The sequence below is a fragment of the Clinocottus analis genome, unplaced genomic scaffold (assembly GCF_023055335.1).
Source record: "Clinocottus analis isolate CAN_PGR_092001 unplaced genomic scaffold, fCliAna1.0.p SCAF_12, whole genome shotgun sequence".
NCBI classification, from domain to species: domain Eukaryota; kingdom Metazoa; phylum Chordata; class Actinopteri; order Perciformes; family Cottidae; genus Clinocottus; species Clinocottus analis.
The window spans coordinates 18,175,340-18,194,576 of NW_027175843.1; the positions used below are offsets into that span (position 1 = coordinate 18,175,340).

The window sequence follows — 19,237 nt, forward strand, 5'->3', positions numbered from 1 at the left end:
GTGATCCGGACACTTCCACGCGCTGCGTCCGCAGAGAGCTTAGTCATCTGAATAGCTTCTTGGCTAATCCAAAGCTAATACAATCAAAAGACAGGGCAGGTACTCTCGCAGCAGAAGCAGCACACGCGTTTAAAAATCCCAGGAGGTGAAACGCACGCGAGGGTTTTATTCTGCAAAGATGCACGAATCAAAAGGTTGCGTCTGGATGTGGACCAGCAGAAAGGCCAGCTGCAAGAAAACAGATTCAATAAGAAAAGTATTGGTGCAGATTTACGATTTACTGTCGACCTCTTTTATTTTTGAAGCGGTTAACCTTCATGCAACTATGCAACACGGACACAAATCTTAAAATATCTGCAGCCTCATTCTTTATGTAATTGCAGTGGGGATATTTTATTTTGCAAGATTTTTGCAGACTCAGCTGTGGCTCCAGAAATAGAGCTCGTCCTCTGCCTCCAAACGCATGAATGCACAAATGCATGGACGCACAAACACACACACACAGACACACAGAGACACAGACAGACACACACACAGACACACACACACAGAAAGACAGACAGACGTGAGCAGCTTTTGATGAAGCATGCTGCCATGGAAACCCGCCAGGAAGCTGTGTGTGTGTGTGTGTGTGTTTCTGTGTGTGTGTGTGAGAGCCTGGGCCTTTGAGTGGATCTTACAGAGATAGTAGCTAAGGAGCTGCCGTACGAGCGTGCGGAGCCTCCGCATCGTCGGGGCCGTGCAGTCGAAGCCCTTCACTGAACCGCTGAGCTTTTTTTTTTTTTTTTTTAAATTGCTGTCGGAGCCAAACGTCACGCCGCTGACATTTCCCAGCGCGGCTGAAGTAGGTCAAGGCAACAACACATCAGCGCTAAAAAGACACAGCGGGTGAGGTGGCCTGCAGACGGTGGAACCGAGCCTCATCTGGATTTTGTCCTCACAGCAACACAATAGTGGAACGTTTGAGTGGACCGACGGATTAAAGAAGCCGTAACGGAGAGATGACTTGATTAAGTATGTTATTTATGCCTCTTAACCCGAGCTGGACGATTTCACTCGGAGGACAACAAGTGTCTGCATGAGGTTGAATGAAATCCAGTTCATTTGCTAGCTTCTCTTGCATCAGCACTTTCACGTTAAGATTGGACTAATATGTTTGACTGCGAATCACAGTAAATATCTACGTGCAAGACACTAGACTTTTTGATCAAGTCCTTGAGATAGTAGTTGATGTGTGCACTTGCACACGCACACTACAGTAAGTTTGTCCAGGGTACAAGGCTGCAGCGGCAAATCAAATCAGCTGGAGGAACACAACTGTGTTAAGGACATTGGTGCGCTGACACTAATGAGATATGGAGCAAAGAACAACAAGGAGAAAGATGGCCTCTGCCTCTCTTCCTTCCTTCCTTAATGTTTTGCCTTGCTGTTCATTCAACCACTCAGAGAAAAGATAAACTGCATTACAGAAGTCCCTCAGGCGAAGATGAGCATCTCCAGTCACGGACGCTGGGGAGGAGAAGGGATGGCTCGCTGCTCGTCACGGGAAGGACGCGACGTTTGGTGTTTCTTCTGCACAATACCTGCGTTTCCTCTGGGCACCACACAGGAGATGGTTTGAGCATGTGAGATTTATGAGACACATTCATATTTAAGGTAGAGTCTAAGGGAAAGTCTAAGATTGCTGTAGTGCATTCACACTTGAACTAAAGACTGAATGTGTGTTCTCACAATTAGGTACACCTATTTCAACCAACGCAACACGGTCCTGCAATAAATCCTCCTAATGATGAAGGTTTTAAAGCGGTTTCAGAGAGGTGTTCCTCATAAACTGGTAGGTGAGTGTATGGGAGTCACTAACAACATACTGAAGGGCACGGTGAGCGTGAACAGGTGTGGCATCAGCCAGAGCTAATGGTAGAAGTCCGCCTTGCTAAATAACGCCGCACTCACGTTGACATAATGCAGCATGCTCTCCTGCTCGTTGACTTTGTAGGTCTCGATGCCGTACTCTTTGGCCAATCGGAGGATGCGGTTCTGAGTCGGTCCGATGTAAGCTCCGCCCAGGTCGACCCACTTTGTCTCCTTATTCTGAAAAATAAAAAACGGAAACCCATGGGAAAACATAAACGGATGAATACAAAAAGTGTTCACTTTTACACACAATGCTGAGAGGAATGCTGCTGACCACAAAGGTTTTAATGACCGGTGATGTGTTAATGGCTTTTTGTTGTTGTTAATATGTACTGTCCCTTCTTAAATAAACTGAACTAAGGTTGGAGAGAATCCTGAAAATTACACTGAAACTTTTGTTTTGTCTCAATGACAGAAACTGAATATGGAGTACCACACGGCTCTGTCCTGGGTCCACTACTATTTTTCGTCTTTATTTGTTGACTCGATCCTACGATCATTCATAAACCCGTTATCAAATTTCCCTGCTATGCAGACGGCACCTGACTCTACATAGCTGCTGACCTCCCCTTGCAGTGAAGTCATGCATCACTCAAACAAATCTATTACAGCTCACGTTTTTATTTTTTAACTTCTCTCCTCTTCTTAATTGTATATTTACGTTCTAATCATGAATGTCAAAGCTTGAGTTGCATTTTGTGTATGAAAGGGTAATATAAATCAAATGTATTACAATTGTTGTTATTATGAGGAATAATAACTGAAGCACAACAGAATCAGACTGCTCCGATACTTCAATAGCATTTGGCTTAGCGTTAGCTCTCCTGGTCTCACCCGCACAGTGAAGGTCCGACCGCCAACCCGATCCCGGGCCTCCAGGACTACCGGGCTCAGTCCATTGGCTTTCAGCAGCTTCGCTGCACTCAAACCTGCAGAGAGAGAGAGAGACAGATGTGAGAACGGGCTCGTGCAATGCACTTCCTGCACCACACGTAGGCCAGGTGACACTCGTATAGCGCTTGTCCATGATTGTCATGTGATGGTGTGTGTTTTGGATGTGAAACGTGTGAGACTGTAGGTGCAACTCTTTACTTAAGTCTTCAGGACCTCAGGTGCGGTCTGCGAAACCTCAAGACGCAATGACTCAGTGCCACACCTTCCTTGAAAGACACGTTTTCTTTATGTCATTGTTGAGGCTGTGTTCATTAACTTTGAGACAGAATGGAAAACAAAATGAAGCTCAAAATTGGTTCCACTTCCAGTTAAATATGTTTGACTTGAGTCCCTTTCTGATTGTACAGCGTGTAGTTTTGTCTTTGTACACAAGTCTCTTGTGAAATTGTATGATCACTTTAACAACAAAATAAAAAACAGCTGACTTGTTGATCATGTGAACAAAAAAAAAAGAAAAAAAGAGCAGAGCATGACTGACCCAGAACATCAGTCTTTCAGACATAACATAATCACACTTAGGCATGCACACACACACACACACACACACACACACACACACACACGGTCGGCCTGCGGCGCATGGCTCCGCCTCCCTGGACCATGTCTGTGCTGCAGGCGCCTAAAAGCACAGAAACCGCATAGAGACGGAGACCGATGTATAATAGATGAAGATGAGCCGCTCGCCGGTCATGTCATACCGTTCATACAATCTTGGGCATTAAATATGGAGCGATAACAGCGCGCACTCTTTTGGGAAAGATTCCTACTGCTGGGGTTTGATCCCACGAGCCCAACGCTGATGTTGAGGCCCAGCCACAGAGGTACAGAGTGTGAGGAGCCGCTTGAAATGTTTTTTCCGATGTGACTGAAAATATAAACACAACAGTCTCCTGGCTTATGTAACACACTTACAAAGATTCATATTACGACCACCACTTGTAGTTATTTAAACCTTGTACGTCCTTGCTGAGGAGGAGAAGCAGCGATAGTGGCTGAATTCATCCTAAAATAACCAGAAAATGTTATAAAGTACATCTTGTTTTCTGAAATCTTTAGCTTCCTCCAGCTGTTAGTCCATGACGATCATTTTTTTGTTCCCATTCTTGCCGTACAGTCGACGTCTTTGAACACATCCTCATGCACACTGACTCGTTCCCTCTACGGTTTATCAACAGCATATCTTTCTACTGATGCCGTGTTCGTTCTTCTTGTTATGTAAGTAACCACAGGAACTGAGACTCACATGAAAAACAAAACTCCCTTGCACCGTGTGCGAAATATTGAATTCTTCTGATTTGCGTCATCCCAAAAATGTCTACTTAAAGTAACAGCAGTGTATCCCTCATGCTTTGGGCTGTGACTCCCAGACTCGACTGTCTCAACAAGGTTCCTGTATTCAGTTTCACATCAACTTACTCATTGTTAGTTTGCCACAGCACGAAAAAAAAAAAGGATATTGTTAATATTGATGATTTGACTGTGTTCTCAAGCCAGACGTGCTCTTACCGTTGGACTCCGATTAAAATCTCTTGAACCTCTGGAGCTCCTGAAATATCTCTTCTTTTAACAGGAACATGTCATTATTTTCTCTCAAACGGTTCCCGCAAAGTTGGAAGCGCTCTAAAATACCACGGTGTCACAGTAGCGTTAATATTTCCCTTGGATGAAACCCGGGGCCTCCGGGACCGTCGGGGATCCACATCTGTGCAAATGTTTTCCTGAATTCCTCCCTCGCCGTCCCATCTTCTCCTCCCAAATTCCTGCTAAGCGCTGGTTGCTGCCAGCAGAGTTTGTTTAAGTTAAACATAGTTTGTCCGGTATTACCCGGCTTCAGCCCGCTCTGCTTGTACAAACACCCCCCCGCCTCTCCTCCTCCTCCCGCTGGGCTTTCGGAGAAAGCATTAGCGGGAGGCTCACAAATCCTTCGCCGTTAAATTGATGCCATTACCTGCACTCAGCTCCAAAAAGGTCAGTATCTGTCTTGGGAAACAAAGAGCATCTGTCCGCATCTCTTGTTTTGCGCCTACAGCGGTCTCCATTACAGGAAGTGGCATCCTGCTGGGGGTATCGCTTTGATCGGGAAGCTGGTTTCGTCTTAATGGATGCATAATTTAAAAAAATAAAAATAAAAAAAAACCTTGTGTAAATATGACAAATAGATCAGTACAAAGCTTTCATCACTTCAAAGACTTCAGACCGAGCTTTTGGGGGGAAAGCTCGGGCCTCTTTGTTTCACGGTGGTGGTGGGTGAAGATAAACTAGGGTGGGGGTCGCCCTTCTCCACCCGCCACCACGAAATGAGGAAGAAGACTGGGAAAAAAAAGAAATCAACACGCTATCGCACACTGAACATCAGCAGAGAGGAGCAGCAGACGGGTAAAGACCCAAAGAAAGACTCAATTCGGGGATTTTTCTTATGGAAATATGAAAAATGTATAAGAGTCCAAAACAAAACAAAGGTTTTATGTCGAATAAGGAAGAGAAAACCACTGGACGAACATCTGCGGGTCAGTTGTGACTAACACTGTTGAACTTCCAGCGTAAAAATATTCTACATGCATTTATATAAAAAATATAAGTACATTTCTCTCTTTTTACAACATAAATCCATTTAATTTAGGGTTATGAAATACACATTACTCTCTCAAAAGATCAAACTTAAAAGCTTTTTTGTCACAGTTGAGAAGGACATAAGTCTGGTCCAACAAATAATTGTGAGCTGCTAAGATGGTGAATATGAATCTTTATATATTCTGTAGATATTCTTCATATATATATATATATATATACACACACACAAACACACACACACACACACACACACACGGTCTTACAAGCAGAGGATCAGCGGTTTGAATCCCAGCTCTGATCATTTTGATCTAAAAAAACGCCCGTATGTTTGACTCCTCTGATTTAGATGATGCAGTTTTCCTTTCAACTTTTTCAATCATACATTTAAACAACACAGATTTCCAACAGTTCAGTTAAATACTTTTGAGCTGGAACACATTTTAGCAAGTATTTTACCTTTTCTATAATTTCAGCAATTATTTGCTATTTATTTATATATTCATCTATTCCGCCATTTTCAGCTATATAATATATATACAGCCATTTTCATATATATATATATTCAGCTATATTCAATGATTTTCAGCTGTATTCTGCTACTTTAATATACATATAGCCATTTTCATATATATTCAGCTATTTTCATATATACATCTTCAGCTATTCTTTCATTTTCAAATATATTTAGCTATTTTAAGCTATATTCCACTACGTTCAGCTGTTTTTTCAAATATTTCAACTTTAAGCTTTAGCATTTTCAGCAGGAAATGCTCCTTCTAGTTATTTCTTCTTCTCTCCCCTCGGTTTCCTCTTCTCCCCACTTTTCTCCCCCCTCGTTTCCTCCTGTCCTTTCTTATTTCCTCCTCTCTTGTTTCTGTTTCCTCCTCTCCTCTGCAGCACCTTGGGGCTCTGGTTGACCTGATTGTCGAGTCTCTCGAATGTTTTCACAGAAAAATAAATAAATAAAAACACACCATATTCATTTGATGCATTGCCTTGTATTTAAGTTTCAGAAACACTTGGTTATTGATGTGCTTGGCAGCGGAGAGAGAAGCTGGAGGCTCTGCTCTCCACTTCCTGCCCCGCGAGCTGGAAAAATAAATAGGCGCAGACACAGTTTCCTTGACAACAGTAATTGATAAGATGGAGCCACTTGGCAGGAACAAACTCCATTTGCTGTGTGTGTGTGTGTGTGTGTGTGTGTGTGTGTGTGTGTGTGTGTGTGTGTGTGTGTGTGTGTGTGTTTATTGGCTTATCGACATCCAAACCAAACTGATAGTTGATTCGATGTCTCTTGGACGCATTAAGTGTTGTTGTATGTAGATATTAAATATGTTGAAATATATTACGTTTGAGTGTGTTACATGCATTAGTCCCCCCCCCCCCCCTCTCTCCCAGTGCATGCTGGGATACTGGATGTGCTCCAGGCACCTGCAACCCTCAAAAGGATACAGAAGAACGGCCTTCTGGGTGTTATAAGTAAGTCTGTTATCAGTGTTTACAGATGCAGCAGTCTGGTTCTTTCCGTTTCTTGTTTTCTGATCGTCAGCCCGATTATGTCATAACTTGAATGTCTAACCGAGTAAATTTAATAATTTATCTCGACTGCTCGGTTCCCTCTGCTTTTTTTCCCCTCCTCGTTCCACATCTGGCTTCCCATCCGTCATTTCACATTTTGTCTCTGTGTTTCCCACTGCTGTGCACCTTCAGCACATCCACAGAGGGAATGGCACTTATTCCTCACGCCTGTCCTTGTATCAGATGTGCAAACCTTTGGATTTCTTTCCCGACCAATAGGAAACCTTCGTTCACCAATCATAACCGACCGATTAGTAGGGAGAGAATCGTTAGCGCAACGACATGCGACTTGTAACTTTTGGGATTGAGAGCAGAGGTTTTCTTTTTGAGAGCAGTTTTTGATTTTTCTAGAGCAAATTTTTTTGGGAGTTTTTTTTTAAAAAAGCGTTTTTTTAGAGCAATTAAAAAAAAAACGCTCCCCAAAAAATGATCCAAAAAAAAACAAAAAAACGCTGTTAAAAAAAAAAAAAGGAAAAATAAATAAATAAATAAAAAAAGAAATTTTTTGAGAGCAATTTTTTTTAACCGTTTTTTTTTTTAGAGTGTTTAAAAAAATTAATTTTAGAGGATTTTTTTTTGGAGAGCGTATATTTTTTTTGTTGAGTGCAAAGATTTTTTTTTTTGAGAGCAGAGATTTGGGTTTTACGGTCAGATAATTTACTTACAAACTAGACATTTGCTCGCGTAACAAAGACACAAATCTACCTTCATTGAAATACCACAGCGAACAATGTGACGCACAACTGACAAAGTGCAGCCGTTTCTGTTTAGTTTACGATAAAAACATTTTTTTTTTACAGATTCAGCAAATGACACATAGAAGAAGATGTCGTGGCAGTGAAGGCCTGAATATTTTAGGGTATTTATATTTCACAGATCCGAACGTGTAAATAAAACACTATTCACAAGATCGCTGTGACAGGAAATAACATAAATCACTCAACAAAACAAACCATTTGACAACTTCCGCCCGCTGAAGGGATTCTGCGAGACGCTGCTGAACACAGTCGGTGTGAGGCGTTTAAGTTTCTTTGAAAACGTCCGTGTTTGTTCGTTCTTTTCCCGGGAACACAAACAAGGAAATCCATTACCGGAGGGACAAGAGAGCCGCTTGAAGCCCGACGAGGCTCCGTATTGATCCGGAGAGGCAGACGTTCGGCGATCGAATAGTCATCGTCTCGTGCTCTCAGCGCGGAGACGCCGCTCGGCTGTTTAGCTTGACGGCAACAAACCGAGGAGAGACGTCGAAAAGCAAATTACACGACGGACTGAAATCCAGACGAGAGGCAGGAGAGCCTCTGTGTGACGGCATGAAGACTGATGAAGACAGAAGGACGTGGAATGACATTACTTTGAGTTTTTTCAAGTGATGAAAACTGCAGAAAATGCAGTTCACTCGTCAGATGAACAAGAGTTTGGCGGACAAGTTGCCATTTTATAAAATGGGGCTTGTGTGCTGAACTAAGGTCCAACGACTCATTGACGTTGGAATCACCATGCATTGATTGTAAGATTTTAAAAAAAAGCTTTTAAACTTTTATTCAAGCTATAAAAATCATTTTTCAAACTTTAAATGGAATCTCGCCGTAAAATAAAGGCTCTCTTTTGGTCACGTTGCTCAAGCTGAAACAAACAGCTTGAGCCATACTTCATCTCTACCTCATACTTAATTTATGACACATTGCACTGTGTTGTTGTTGACTGTTGAGCGTCTCATCCAACATCTCAAATGTTGGGCTTTTTAGGAGCCATTTTTACCCTCAAAGGATTTCCTGAGACCTCGGATCGTCTCCATCGTGTACATTTAAAAAGTGAATCGCATCAATTTGAAAGCAAAATGAAAAAAAGAGGCTAGCTCCATTATGAACATAATGCATTTAATCATCAACACATTGGTTGTATAAATATGAACGGTGATGACGTTGCAGTAAAAGAAAAGACAGCCAGAAAGCATTGTAAACCAGTCCGGTTGGGTTTCTAGAGGAACCCTCGACCGCACTGCACCTCCAGCCGCGTCATATGGAGATCACGAGAAAACAAACAAGCGCATGTCAAACTCGTGTTTGCGACCCGATAACAGCTGAACGGTCGTTTTGTCCGACAAACGCTGAACAGGAGAGGAAAAGGGGAACACTTCCCACGGCGCGCGACGGGGACTTTGTGTTGTGCAAACATATATTCGCTTTGTGTTGTTTTACGCCACAATCAGTGTCATCGATTGCCGTCGGAGACAAAACGGAAACAAACACAAGGGGTCCATCTAATGATTATTTACAGGTTGTGTTTGCACAGCCGGGTGGAGAAAGTGTGTCCGAGGATTGCAGACATGTTGATGGAGATTAGACGCGCTGTCAGAGAAGGTGCATGTTGCCTTCAGGAGCTTTCAGCCTGGATGCCAGTTCAGCTTCACCGTCGGGGAGATGGATTTGTTTCCCGGGACCTTTAGGTGGTCGTTTGAGCGGGTGACCCAATAAAATGTGTGTTGTTTCACTAAATTGTAGTGTTAAAGTCATGTTGGACCACACTGCTTTACTTAGTTTCATCCAGTTTCTAAATGTAACAAATCAGAAAATTGTAAAAATATATATATAAAAAAAACCTTCATTCAAATCATTGTCATATATGTATATAACCATTTTAAAAATAAAGACACAGCAGTGAAGTCAATTAACCTTTTTTTGTATTGTACCAATTAAGCCCCGCCCCCTCTGCTACAAGTTACCATAGTATGAATATCATCTCAATTATGGGAAAAGAAAGAAAAAAGAAAGAGGCGATTTCAGAGAAGCAGAGCGACTGATTCACACCGTCCGTTTGAAGGACGTGTTCGGGATGTCAAACGGATGCAGCGGTGAGCCCAGGTTGTAAAAGGTGAACATAGAAGCTGAAGCCAACAAAGTGTAAGAGTGAACATCGCCTGGAGACAGTGAAATGAAGGAACAACACTGTCCCTGTAAAGCCCAGCCGGTCTTTATTCTCTGTTGCCGTCGTTGAAAAGCAAAAAGCAGCGTGTGTGCACATGCGGTACACCGCCAGAAGCTAGCTTAGCATAGAAGCGCTAACACCATTTAACGATGCGCTACATTCTCCTTGCCAATGTTAGCGCCGGAGGGTTTTTTATACGTAGAAACGTCTCTCTGCCTCCTCTCCTCTCCTCCTCGGGGAACGAGGATCACTGTTACACAACGTTGAACTATGGCTGCCTCCAAAAAGACACACAAACACACATCCTGAAAATAAAAGAAAATCTGAAACCACTGCAAGAGAGGCCGGTGAGCCGCCGGACGCTCGCCAGACCGGGCCAACGCTACGCTACGATTGGCCGGTCTGCGTATGAATTATGTCGCCGTGTCCTCTGTTATCTTTTTGTACAAACAACCCTGAACAAAGTCGATGCAAAAGGCCAGTGCAGCGCAGGCAGCGCCTCGGAGCTCACAGCTCCCGTTTACTGTGTCATGGCGGGCTGAAAGCATCAGGATATACAACTGACCTATTTTCCAGCGCTGATGAGCGTGAACTCCACAGAAAGGCAACAGTTGGATCACATTCACTCCACCGCACCGCCACTACTTCATGTGCTTGTAAAGATGCGTTTCGTGTGGTTTTTACGAACAACATTATCGGTGCACAGACATCGGGATAAAAAGGTGGCTCATCTATCAGGATTCAAGGTTTTTTATGTGCAATTTCTGCGTCAATCGACAGTCCAGACACATTGGAATTCTTGTTCAAAGCTCAGGAACAGTTTGGGAAATAAAATCACACTGATTAGAAAGAAATACATGTAAAATACACAATATGTGCAAGCAAGGAGGTAATATGTGCAAGAAAGGAGGTAATATGTACAAGAAAGGAGGTAATATGTACAAGAGAGGAGTTAATATGTACAAGAGAGGAGTTAATATGTACAAGAGAGGAGTTAATATGTACAAGAAAGGAGGTAATATGTACAAGAGAGGAGGTAATATGTACAAGAGAGGAGGTAATATGTACAAGAGAGGAGGTAATATGTACAAGAGAGGAGGTAATATGTACAAGAGAGGAGGTAATATGTACAAGAAAGGAGGTAATATGTACAAGAAAGGAGGTAATATGTGCAAGAAAGGTGGAACTCTGTCCACACAACAGTCTAGTTTACAATGTCCGATCATGTGACTGATCCGGTTAGTGGTTTGTTTAGACTTATGTCCGATGACGTCGCCGTGTTTGGTGTTCTTCAATGAATACCAACAAAAGGTGATACTGAGTTTGTCGATTTTATACTCTTTTTCTTTACAGGGGATGTTTGTTCGCCGTCTCCGTTGTTGAGCTTGTGCACTAAATTAAATAAATTAAATAAATAAAATAGGTTGTGGACACGCCCCTAATGTCAAGGCAGTGCTAAATTGTCCCTCCCAATATTTTCACTGATCTCTGTTGCCGGTGCGAGCTGTTGCAGAGCAGCTTTGTTAATAAGAAAAAAGGGTTATTTTGACACCTGGCCTGCGTGATCTGGCAACCCACCGCCCTTCACCGTCTGCTGCGTCTTACAGAGCTGCAAACTAACTCACCTGTGCATACAAGTCAATTAAGCAGAAGAAGAAAAGTCCTCCCTGAAGTTCAGACTTCACATCCTGGCGTCCTAATTTAACAGACTATTAACTTCACGGCCGGTGTCTCGGGCCGACGGTCTGCGGAGAGGAGGAATCCAGCAGAGCTTATATATATGTATATATATTTTTTTTAAAAGGCCGCAGCCCAGCAAGTGTGGCCAAGTTCTCTAAATCATCTGCAGCACGGCTCATTGGGGAGAACTGCATTCTGGGCCAAGTCAAAAAGTCCCAGCAGCCACTTACTTTCTGGGTTTCGACGCTGCCATCCTCCTTCAAGAACCCTAATTACTCTCTTCCCCCCGATCGTCAGACATCTCTCCGCCCCTTTCCTCCTCTCTTTGACTCATTTCATTCCCCACATTCGCAGCTGCTGAGACATAACAGGAAGAAGTGGTTCCCTCCTTCTCTTCGCCATCCCCCCCCCCTGTTTTCCTTCCGCACTCCCGTCCATCCATCCCTCCTCCTCCCCCTACTTTTCCCTCTTCCTCGGCGTCCTCTCCGCGGCTGGTTTGATAACAGCTGTCAGAAGTGTTTAATGTGTTCTCAGAAAAAGTGCCGGCTGCCCCTGCAGCGCCGCAGGGCCGCAGCTCTGCGGCTGGCAGGCGGGAAAACGACAATTGCATTTGCAGGCCGACGGAGAAACAGGGTGATTCAGAGAGAAGAAGCAAAAAGGGAAGGAGAGGGCTCTCCCTCTCTCTCCTATGTTTCATCCGTCCTCTGATTGGACAGTGATTGTTATATGTGGACCTCATTGCAGGGCCAGTAAAGGGCAGCGGGATAAACAAATGGTGGAATTACAAAACCCTAATGTGACACCAGGGGGGGGCGGGGTGTCTGCCGGTTTTATTCAATTAAGTCTTCTTTTTCGGCAGCATTTGTTTCGCCTGTTTGACTGGTATTTGAACCGACACTGACCTAAATTCTTCACCGGCTGACACACAGACGAGCCGGCAGTCAAATCGACCCGGCAGTCGAATAGAAAGAAGACGAGCGGCCCGGCAGGGAGGGGGACAGACAAGGACAGGTTCAAGTCAGGAAAGTGAAGCCGATGGGGAAGAGCCTTGAACTTGCATTCTTTCTAACGGCCAGCAGGGGGAGGAGTCGGATTGTACAGACGTTGCACGATTAAATTCTACTTCTATACTTCTCAGTGAACATTGTAAACGCGAGTTTGAGGTCTCAATGTGAAGCTTCAAGTCTTCTTCAATGCAGCATGATGTTCATTTAGTGAATTATAGTCCCATTTGGAGTCACATAGACCGTAAAGAAGGGTATGCTTTAGGGCGGGGCTTACTGTGATTGACAGGTCGCTACCTCTACAACTCTAAACCTTTCCCGGGTGCATTTTCAGTTCATGAAAGTTAATTGTAACCTAAAATGTTGTTGGATTTAGGTCCACACTCTTGTGTTACTTCTTTTTGCAAAATAAATAAGATAGCGACGCACAAAACGACAAACTTCAGGCTTCACAACGGAAGTTTACAAACCGAGAAACCTAATGGACGACTACGTCCACTTCTGACACTTTTATTCCACACACTCTTCAGTTCAAGTTCAAGTTGACGGGCCTTGAATCCTCCCGCTGACCTTTGACCCTGAAAGACTGACTTATCTGTTACTGAGCGTAACTTGAGTTGTAGAGCTATAAAAAGGGAGTGTAGCTGCGTGTAAAGCTCCAACTAGATAAGATCGAGTCATGTGAGAACACATTGCAACGCTGTGGTCCAACACACGGATACTTCAATAAACAGCGCCGACACTTTAACCTTATTAATCTGTTGCAGGACTCCGGCTCAAGTTTCATGAGAAATATGAAAAACAAACATTGCGCTCAAACTAAAAGACGGACTGTTGCACGGGGAAAAACAAAGTGAAGGACGGCATTTTCACCTGTGTGGCATTTTGACTAAGAAAGTGATGAAATAACAGGAACAATCACATTAACGTGGGTGTGGGAAGTACAGAGACAATCTGTAAATCAGACAATATGAACATTCACTCAGTCTGGGAATATTTCACTGAATTAAATTGTTACTTAACAAGTCAGCGCACTTTCAAATAGGCCTGGACAACATATCGATATTATATTAATAGTGTGAAATGATCCTGGATATAGTCTCTTAGATGCCGTAATTTATGTCTGCGTTGCATTACAGTAAAACAATAATGTAGTTTAGACTCTCTGGAGTGCAGCTGTTCTATTAATTGCCTCCACTTAACCATTACATTATCTTCACTGACATACAAACACAATTGTATTGCGCACATGTTTTGTGAACGCACAAACGGTCAACCCAACAAATATCACTTCATCACTATCGATTTCAGGGCGTTTAACAGTAATTATTGTGATATTTGAGAGGCATTCACACCAGAAGCCAGAGGACACGTTAGCACTAACACTGGTACTGTTGTGAGGTCATACAGCCATGATGGTGAGCTGGTAACCAACAGCTGCCAACTCAATAATACATGCATGTTATTGTGCAGAAGAGCAATGCAGTCAACACATCAGAAGACATGATGCTGCAGCAGCTGCTTTCACTTCTCCAATACATCAAAACAAGTATGGAGCTTCCATGAGAAGCACGCATGCAAGTGAAGTCATGTCAGACCCCCGTCCTCTTCCTCCTGCTCCTTCTCCTCCTCCTCCTCCTCTTGTGCAATACAAAGTATTCCCTGGTTGATTAGCTGTTACTCAACGTGCACCGCAGCGGTGCTGCTGCGGAGGAGGAGGAGGAGAGGAGACGAGGAGAGAGGAGACGAGGACGCCTCGCGGAAGAGACGCGAACGCGGAGAAAATGGACGTCACGCCGGTGGAGAAGAGCGAAAACTGTGCTTGTCAGACGACTACAACACGTTTCTCCTCGCCACAAAAAAAAAAAACAACCCTGCACGAAGCAGCAGCCTCTTGTGCAACAGTTGTGTGTCCGCGCGGGGTCACCTCGCGCGAAGCCGCCGCCGCCGCGAGACAACGAGGTGTCGGTCGTTTGGCTCCGTGGAGTCCGCTTTGACTCCATCCGGCGCGCGCAACTAAGTTCACTGGTGTCGGAGGAACCTACCCGATATCCCTCCGCCGACCACGATCACGTCGTAGGTGTTGCCCGGTGCCGTCATGGTGCCGTCTGGTCCGTGTCTTGCCCCCGCACTGCCGTGTGTCCGGAGCGCATGGAGGTGCGCATCTGTATTAAAAGCGCCGGGCAGGCCCACTCCCTTCCGGACTCCGCCCACTGATAGTAGAGCAGCGCGCGCCTCAGAGGACGGGGAGGCTCACGGGAGCTCGGAGACCTGCAGATGCGAGACTTTCCCTCAGTTACAGGGGCGTAAATATGGGCCGAGCAGCCAGTGCGGTTGGAGGGGAGGGGGCACTCCAACCATGTGTTGGACGGGAATTAGTAGACACATTTAATATATTATAATAAGATAAGATAAGATATTCCTTTATCAGTCCTTTATTCCTTTATCAGTAATGAAATTGCAAGATTACAGCAGCCGACAGGTAAAGTGCACACAATGGACACACAGTAAAAATGAAAAGTACAATATATAAGCAGTAAAACAGTCATAAAAACAGTAAAGAATCCACGATAGCAATGTTATATATCCAGACAGAATACAATTTATTAAAAACATTTACAACTATGTTTATTGACTGTTCATGTTGGATTAATGCCCCGTCGAGATAGCGTGCACTAGGGACGTCGCGATAGCGTGCACTGGAGACGTCGTGATAGCGTGCACTGAGGACGCCGTGATAGCGTAAACTGGGGCCCCGCCATGGTAGCGTGCACTGGGGACGCCGAGGTAGCGTGACGTCGTGATAGCGTGACGTCGTGATAGCGTGCACTGGAGACGTCGCGATAGCGTGCACTGGAGACGTCGCGATAGCGTGCACTGGAGACGTCGTGATAGCGTGCACTGGGGACGTCGTGATAGCGTGCACTGGAGACGTCGTGATAGCGTGCACTGGAGACGTTGTGATAGCGTGCACTGGAGACGTCGTGATAGCGTGCACTGGAGACGTTGTGATAGCGTGCACTGGGGACAACGCGATAGCGTGACGTCGTGATAGCGTGCACTGGAGACGTTGTGATAGCGTGCACTGGGGACAACGCGATAGCGTGACGTCGTGATAGCGTGCACTGGAGACGTTTTGATAGCGTGCACTGGGGACGTCGTGATAGCGTGCACTGGAGACGTCGCGATAGCGTGCACTGGGGCCCCGCCATGGTAGCGTGCACTGAGACCCGTCAAAGCTACCTTTCACCTCTCAGTTATTCAGCATTCACCAGTTGAGGACACAGACTTTGTCCCTGCTGGTGGTGATATCATTTTCGGACTCCAGGTCTTCTCTTATCTATTAGATAGTATTGCGTAGTAAATATTTTATTAGTGATACTTTCATAATCTAAACACTTTGCAAATAAGTGCCGCGTCTTTCTCAAATGTGCCTATTAAAAGTGTCAGTAAATGCCAATAAAAGCCTGTCTGCCTCCCACTTCTGGCTCTCTCTCTCAGGCCTGTTCACTAGTGCAGTACACATGAAGATGATACAGTAGCCTGCGAAAAAACAAAACATCTGACGCTGAAACAATAAGAATGAAAGAACGGCTCCTCCTGAGAGTGACGGCCGCGGTCAGTCACAACATCAGCGATGGAGTTTAGGAAACACGAGCCCCTTAGATGCGTGATCACGGACCTTTCGAGCCCAATTCACCTGATGTAATTCCTCCTTTCCGGACAACGCAGTCGCTCACTTTTTAAGTCCTGACTGTCCGACAGTAACTCCAAGGCTTTGCCCTCCTTGTGACATAATATCCTCGGCAGGAACCCGTCTGGATTCTTCAGTTTCGGCTGCCCTCTGGTGGTCGACGGGTCGCAGCCAGTCGAGAGCTGATCTTTGCACATGCTGAACGCTACACACACACACACACACACACACACAGTACATATACACACCACCAGGAGCAAAGCACCTCGTGATCTTGTGTTCCAGCTCACTTTTGAAAGACATAACTTGCCTTCAAGCCAACACACGGGCTTCTCATTACCCCTCAAAACGTGTGTGTTTTGCTCTTTGCTCCTTTGTGACGTGATCTGGTTGAATAATTTGGGTTCAGGAACGTCTCGAGCGACAGACGGTGAGCAATAAAAGGTGATTTTATATGACGAGCATCTTTTTCCAAACGTTCAGGTGGGCTGACAGTGGATGGGGAGTCCCCTAGTGGGCTAATCCCACCACGATTGTGGTTAATCCTAATCCTCATTTGATCCAATTTATGGAATAAGCCACTAAAGTCCCACGCTAGCACATCCCCGTCCTTACTGGGATCTAGGGAGGCGAGGGGAGGCGAGGGTGCAAATTACACGTGTTACCAGTTTGACACCAGTAAGGTCTGATGTAATCCCACACAACAGCTGTGGTACCTCTGTCAGCGGACGCTGCTGAAACACTGTGGTCATTCTTTAAGCTCTGTACGTACTTTGTATTCATTATTTTATATTTAGTAACTAAACAAGTCTTTTGGTCTGGAGTCAGTTTCCTGCAGCGAGACAAGAATGTGTGAACTATGTGTTTTAAATGTGATAGATAGATAGATAGATAGATAGATAGATAGATAGATAGATGGATAGATAGATAGATAGATAGATAGATAGATAGATAGATAGATAGATAGATAGATAGATAGATAGAGAGAGAGAGAGATAGATAGATACACACCTCTTTATCTTTAACGAGTTGAGACACAATCTGCTTCATCAGTATTTATTTCTTTCCTCAAAAAGGTTAACACCAATTTTGTGATTGTGGATTTTCCTCGTCGTGCGTCTTCTCATATAATCATCTTCATCTTCATCATCATCATCAGACACAACGCACGCTCTTTACATTACTGACAACACTGCAAGATGTCGCTGCTTCATTACCAAAATTACCAAACACAAGAATGTTTTTGTTTGCATGAAACAGGAACTCATCTTCGTCTCCGTCTTCATGTCTTGAGCCGTTTCAGAGCTTCAACCGGCCTCTTGAGGCTCAGCTGAGCCTCGTCTTCGTCGGGGGATGAGGTGCAGACGTGTGAGGCCATGTAACACGCGTGCACGAAGACTGGAGGCCGAGGGGGCGGGGGCTGACGTCGCCACGACGACGTCTATGTTTGTGTAGGAGGTGAAGTGTAGAAACCGAGTTTAGAGTCAACAAGAGAGCACATTGTTCGGTTTGGTGCTGTTTGTGTCCAAGACTCTGCAGGAGACAAACACACAGCGCCACGTGACGAGTGTGTAGAGGACGTGACGAGTGTGTAGAGGACGCCGCACTGGGAGACACACACACTGCTGCAGCTGCACAGCAGAGGGCAGCAGCCGCCTGGATGTCACAAGAAGTTGTGGTCTTAACAGACAAACGCTTTTCTTTTCTTCTTGGTTGTGTTGTTATATTCTCTGGATAAATGAAAACAGAAAGTTCACTCCAATAAAACAGAAAGAAGCTTTTAAAAGAGAAGATATGTAAGTGGTCACCGAGGTTTTGGCTCCTCGACAATGTGAGCAAAACACAACGGTCACACGCACGCACACACACACACACACACACACACACACACACACACACACACACACACACACTCATATTTAAGTTGAATTCATCAATGTTTTTGTTCTGTTTAAATCCTTAATCAAAACTCCACTCAACTGTTGTGTATATATATATATATATATATATATATATATATATATATATATATATATATATATATATATATATATATATATATATATATATATATATATATTCAGAAAGATGCATCAAAGTTGTGTTTAGAAGACAAACAATATATAATTGTATCAGTTCTATCATATTCATGTTTAATCCCCAGGTGTGTCTCCCTGAGTTGCATCTTTGTCCTTGCAGGCTTCCTTACTTTCAAAATGGCGGCTGCGACGTCAAAAAATAGGATGAATTCATCTCGTATCGTGGCTAACTCTGTCGGAGCGTTGATAAGCAGTTGAGAATGAGACCATGGATGTTCAGATTCACATACTCCTGTGAACTGTTACCTCAGAAACACAGATCTTACCTGTCTGTACGTTCAAGCCTCCACACTTCAGCTGTCACTTAAGGCCCCACTACACACACACACACACACACACACACACACACACTTCTATTTGCAGTTTACTGTATCAAATAAAACATATAAAAAGTCCCCTCCCTGCTTCCCGCTGGTGTCTGAGGGTTTTTATTGAGCCAGCGCCTGCGTTCAGACTGCTGAAGTGTCGAGGCGCTCTGAGCCCCGCTGACATTATCCTCCTCGTATTTTCTCGGCCAGCCGCGTGCCGACGGCTCCACCGGCGACCTCAGCGCCACGCCAACCGGCAGCCGGTGGATAGCGGTATTGTCAAGCCTCCAGGGTCACGTCAGGCACTTCAAAATGGAAACGCTGAACTCGCAGATGTGACTTTCTCCCGAACGAGGAAACCTCTTTTCTACGATTTCTTTTTTCATTCGAGGCCGAGGTCGAAGTCTTCTGACGTGGAGGGGTACAAAAAAAAAAAAGACCACGTGTGCCTGTTTCACACCTGGAAATAGACTGGAGATGAAAAACTGTGTTTGATGAAGGATATTTCTG

At 44.5% G+C, this 19,237-nt stretch overlaps 1 protein-coding gene across 1 annotated transcript in view; it reads right to left on the reverse strand.

Annotated features, from left to right (window-relative positions):
- The window catches only part of mao (monoamine oxidase), a 28,516-nt gene extending 13,664 nt beyond the window's left edge, over positions 1-14,852 (reverse strand). Inside the window, exons 1-3 of the mRNA XM_068572911.1 lie at positions 14,672-14,852; positions 2,749-2,843; positions 1,954-2,091 (exon numbers count right to left, since the gene is read on the reverse strand). Coding sequence (XP_068429012.1) covers positions 1,954-2,091; positions 2,749-2,843; positions 14,672-14,726 — 288 coding nt within the window. The 5' untranslated portion in view covers positions 14,727-14,852. The remainder of the gene's footprint in view (positions 1-1,953; positions 2,092-2,748; positions 2,844-14,671) is intronic.
- Positions 14,853-19,237: the final 4,385 nt, after the last annotated feature.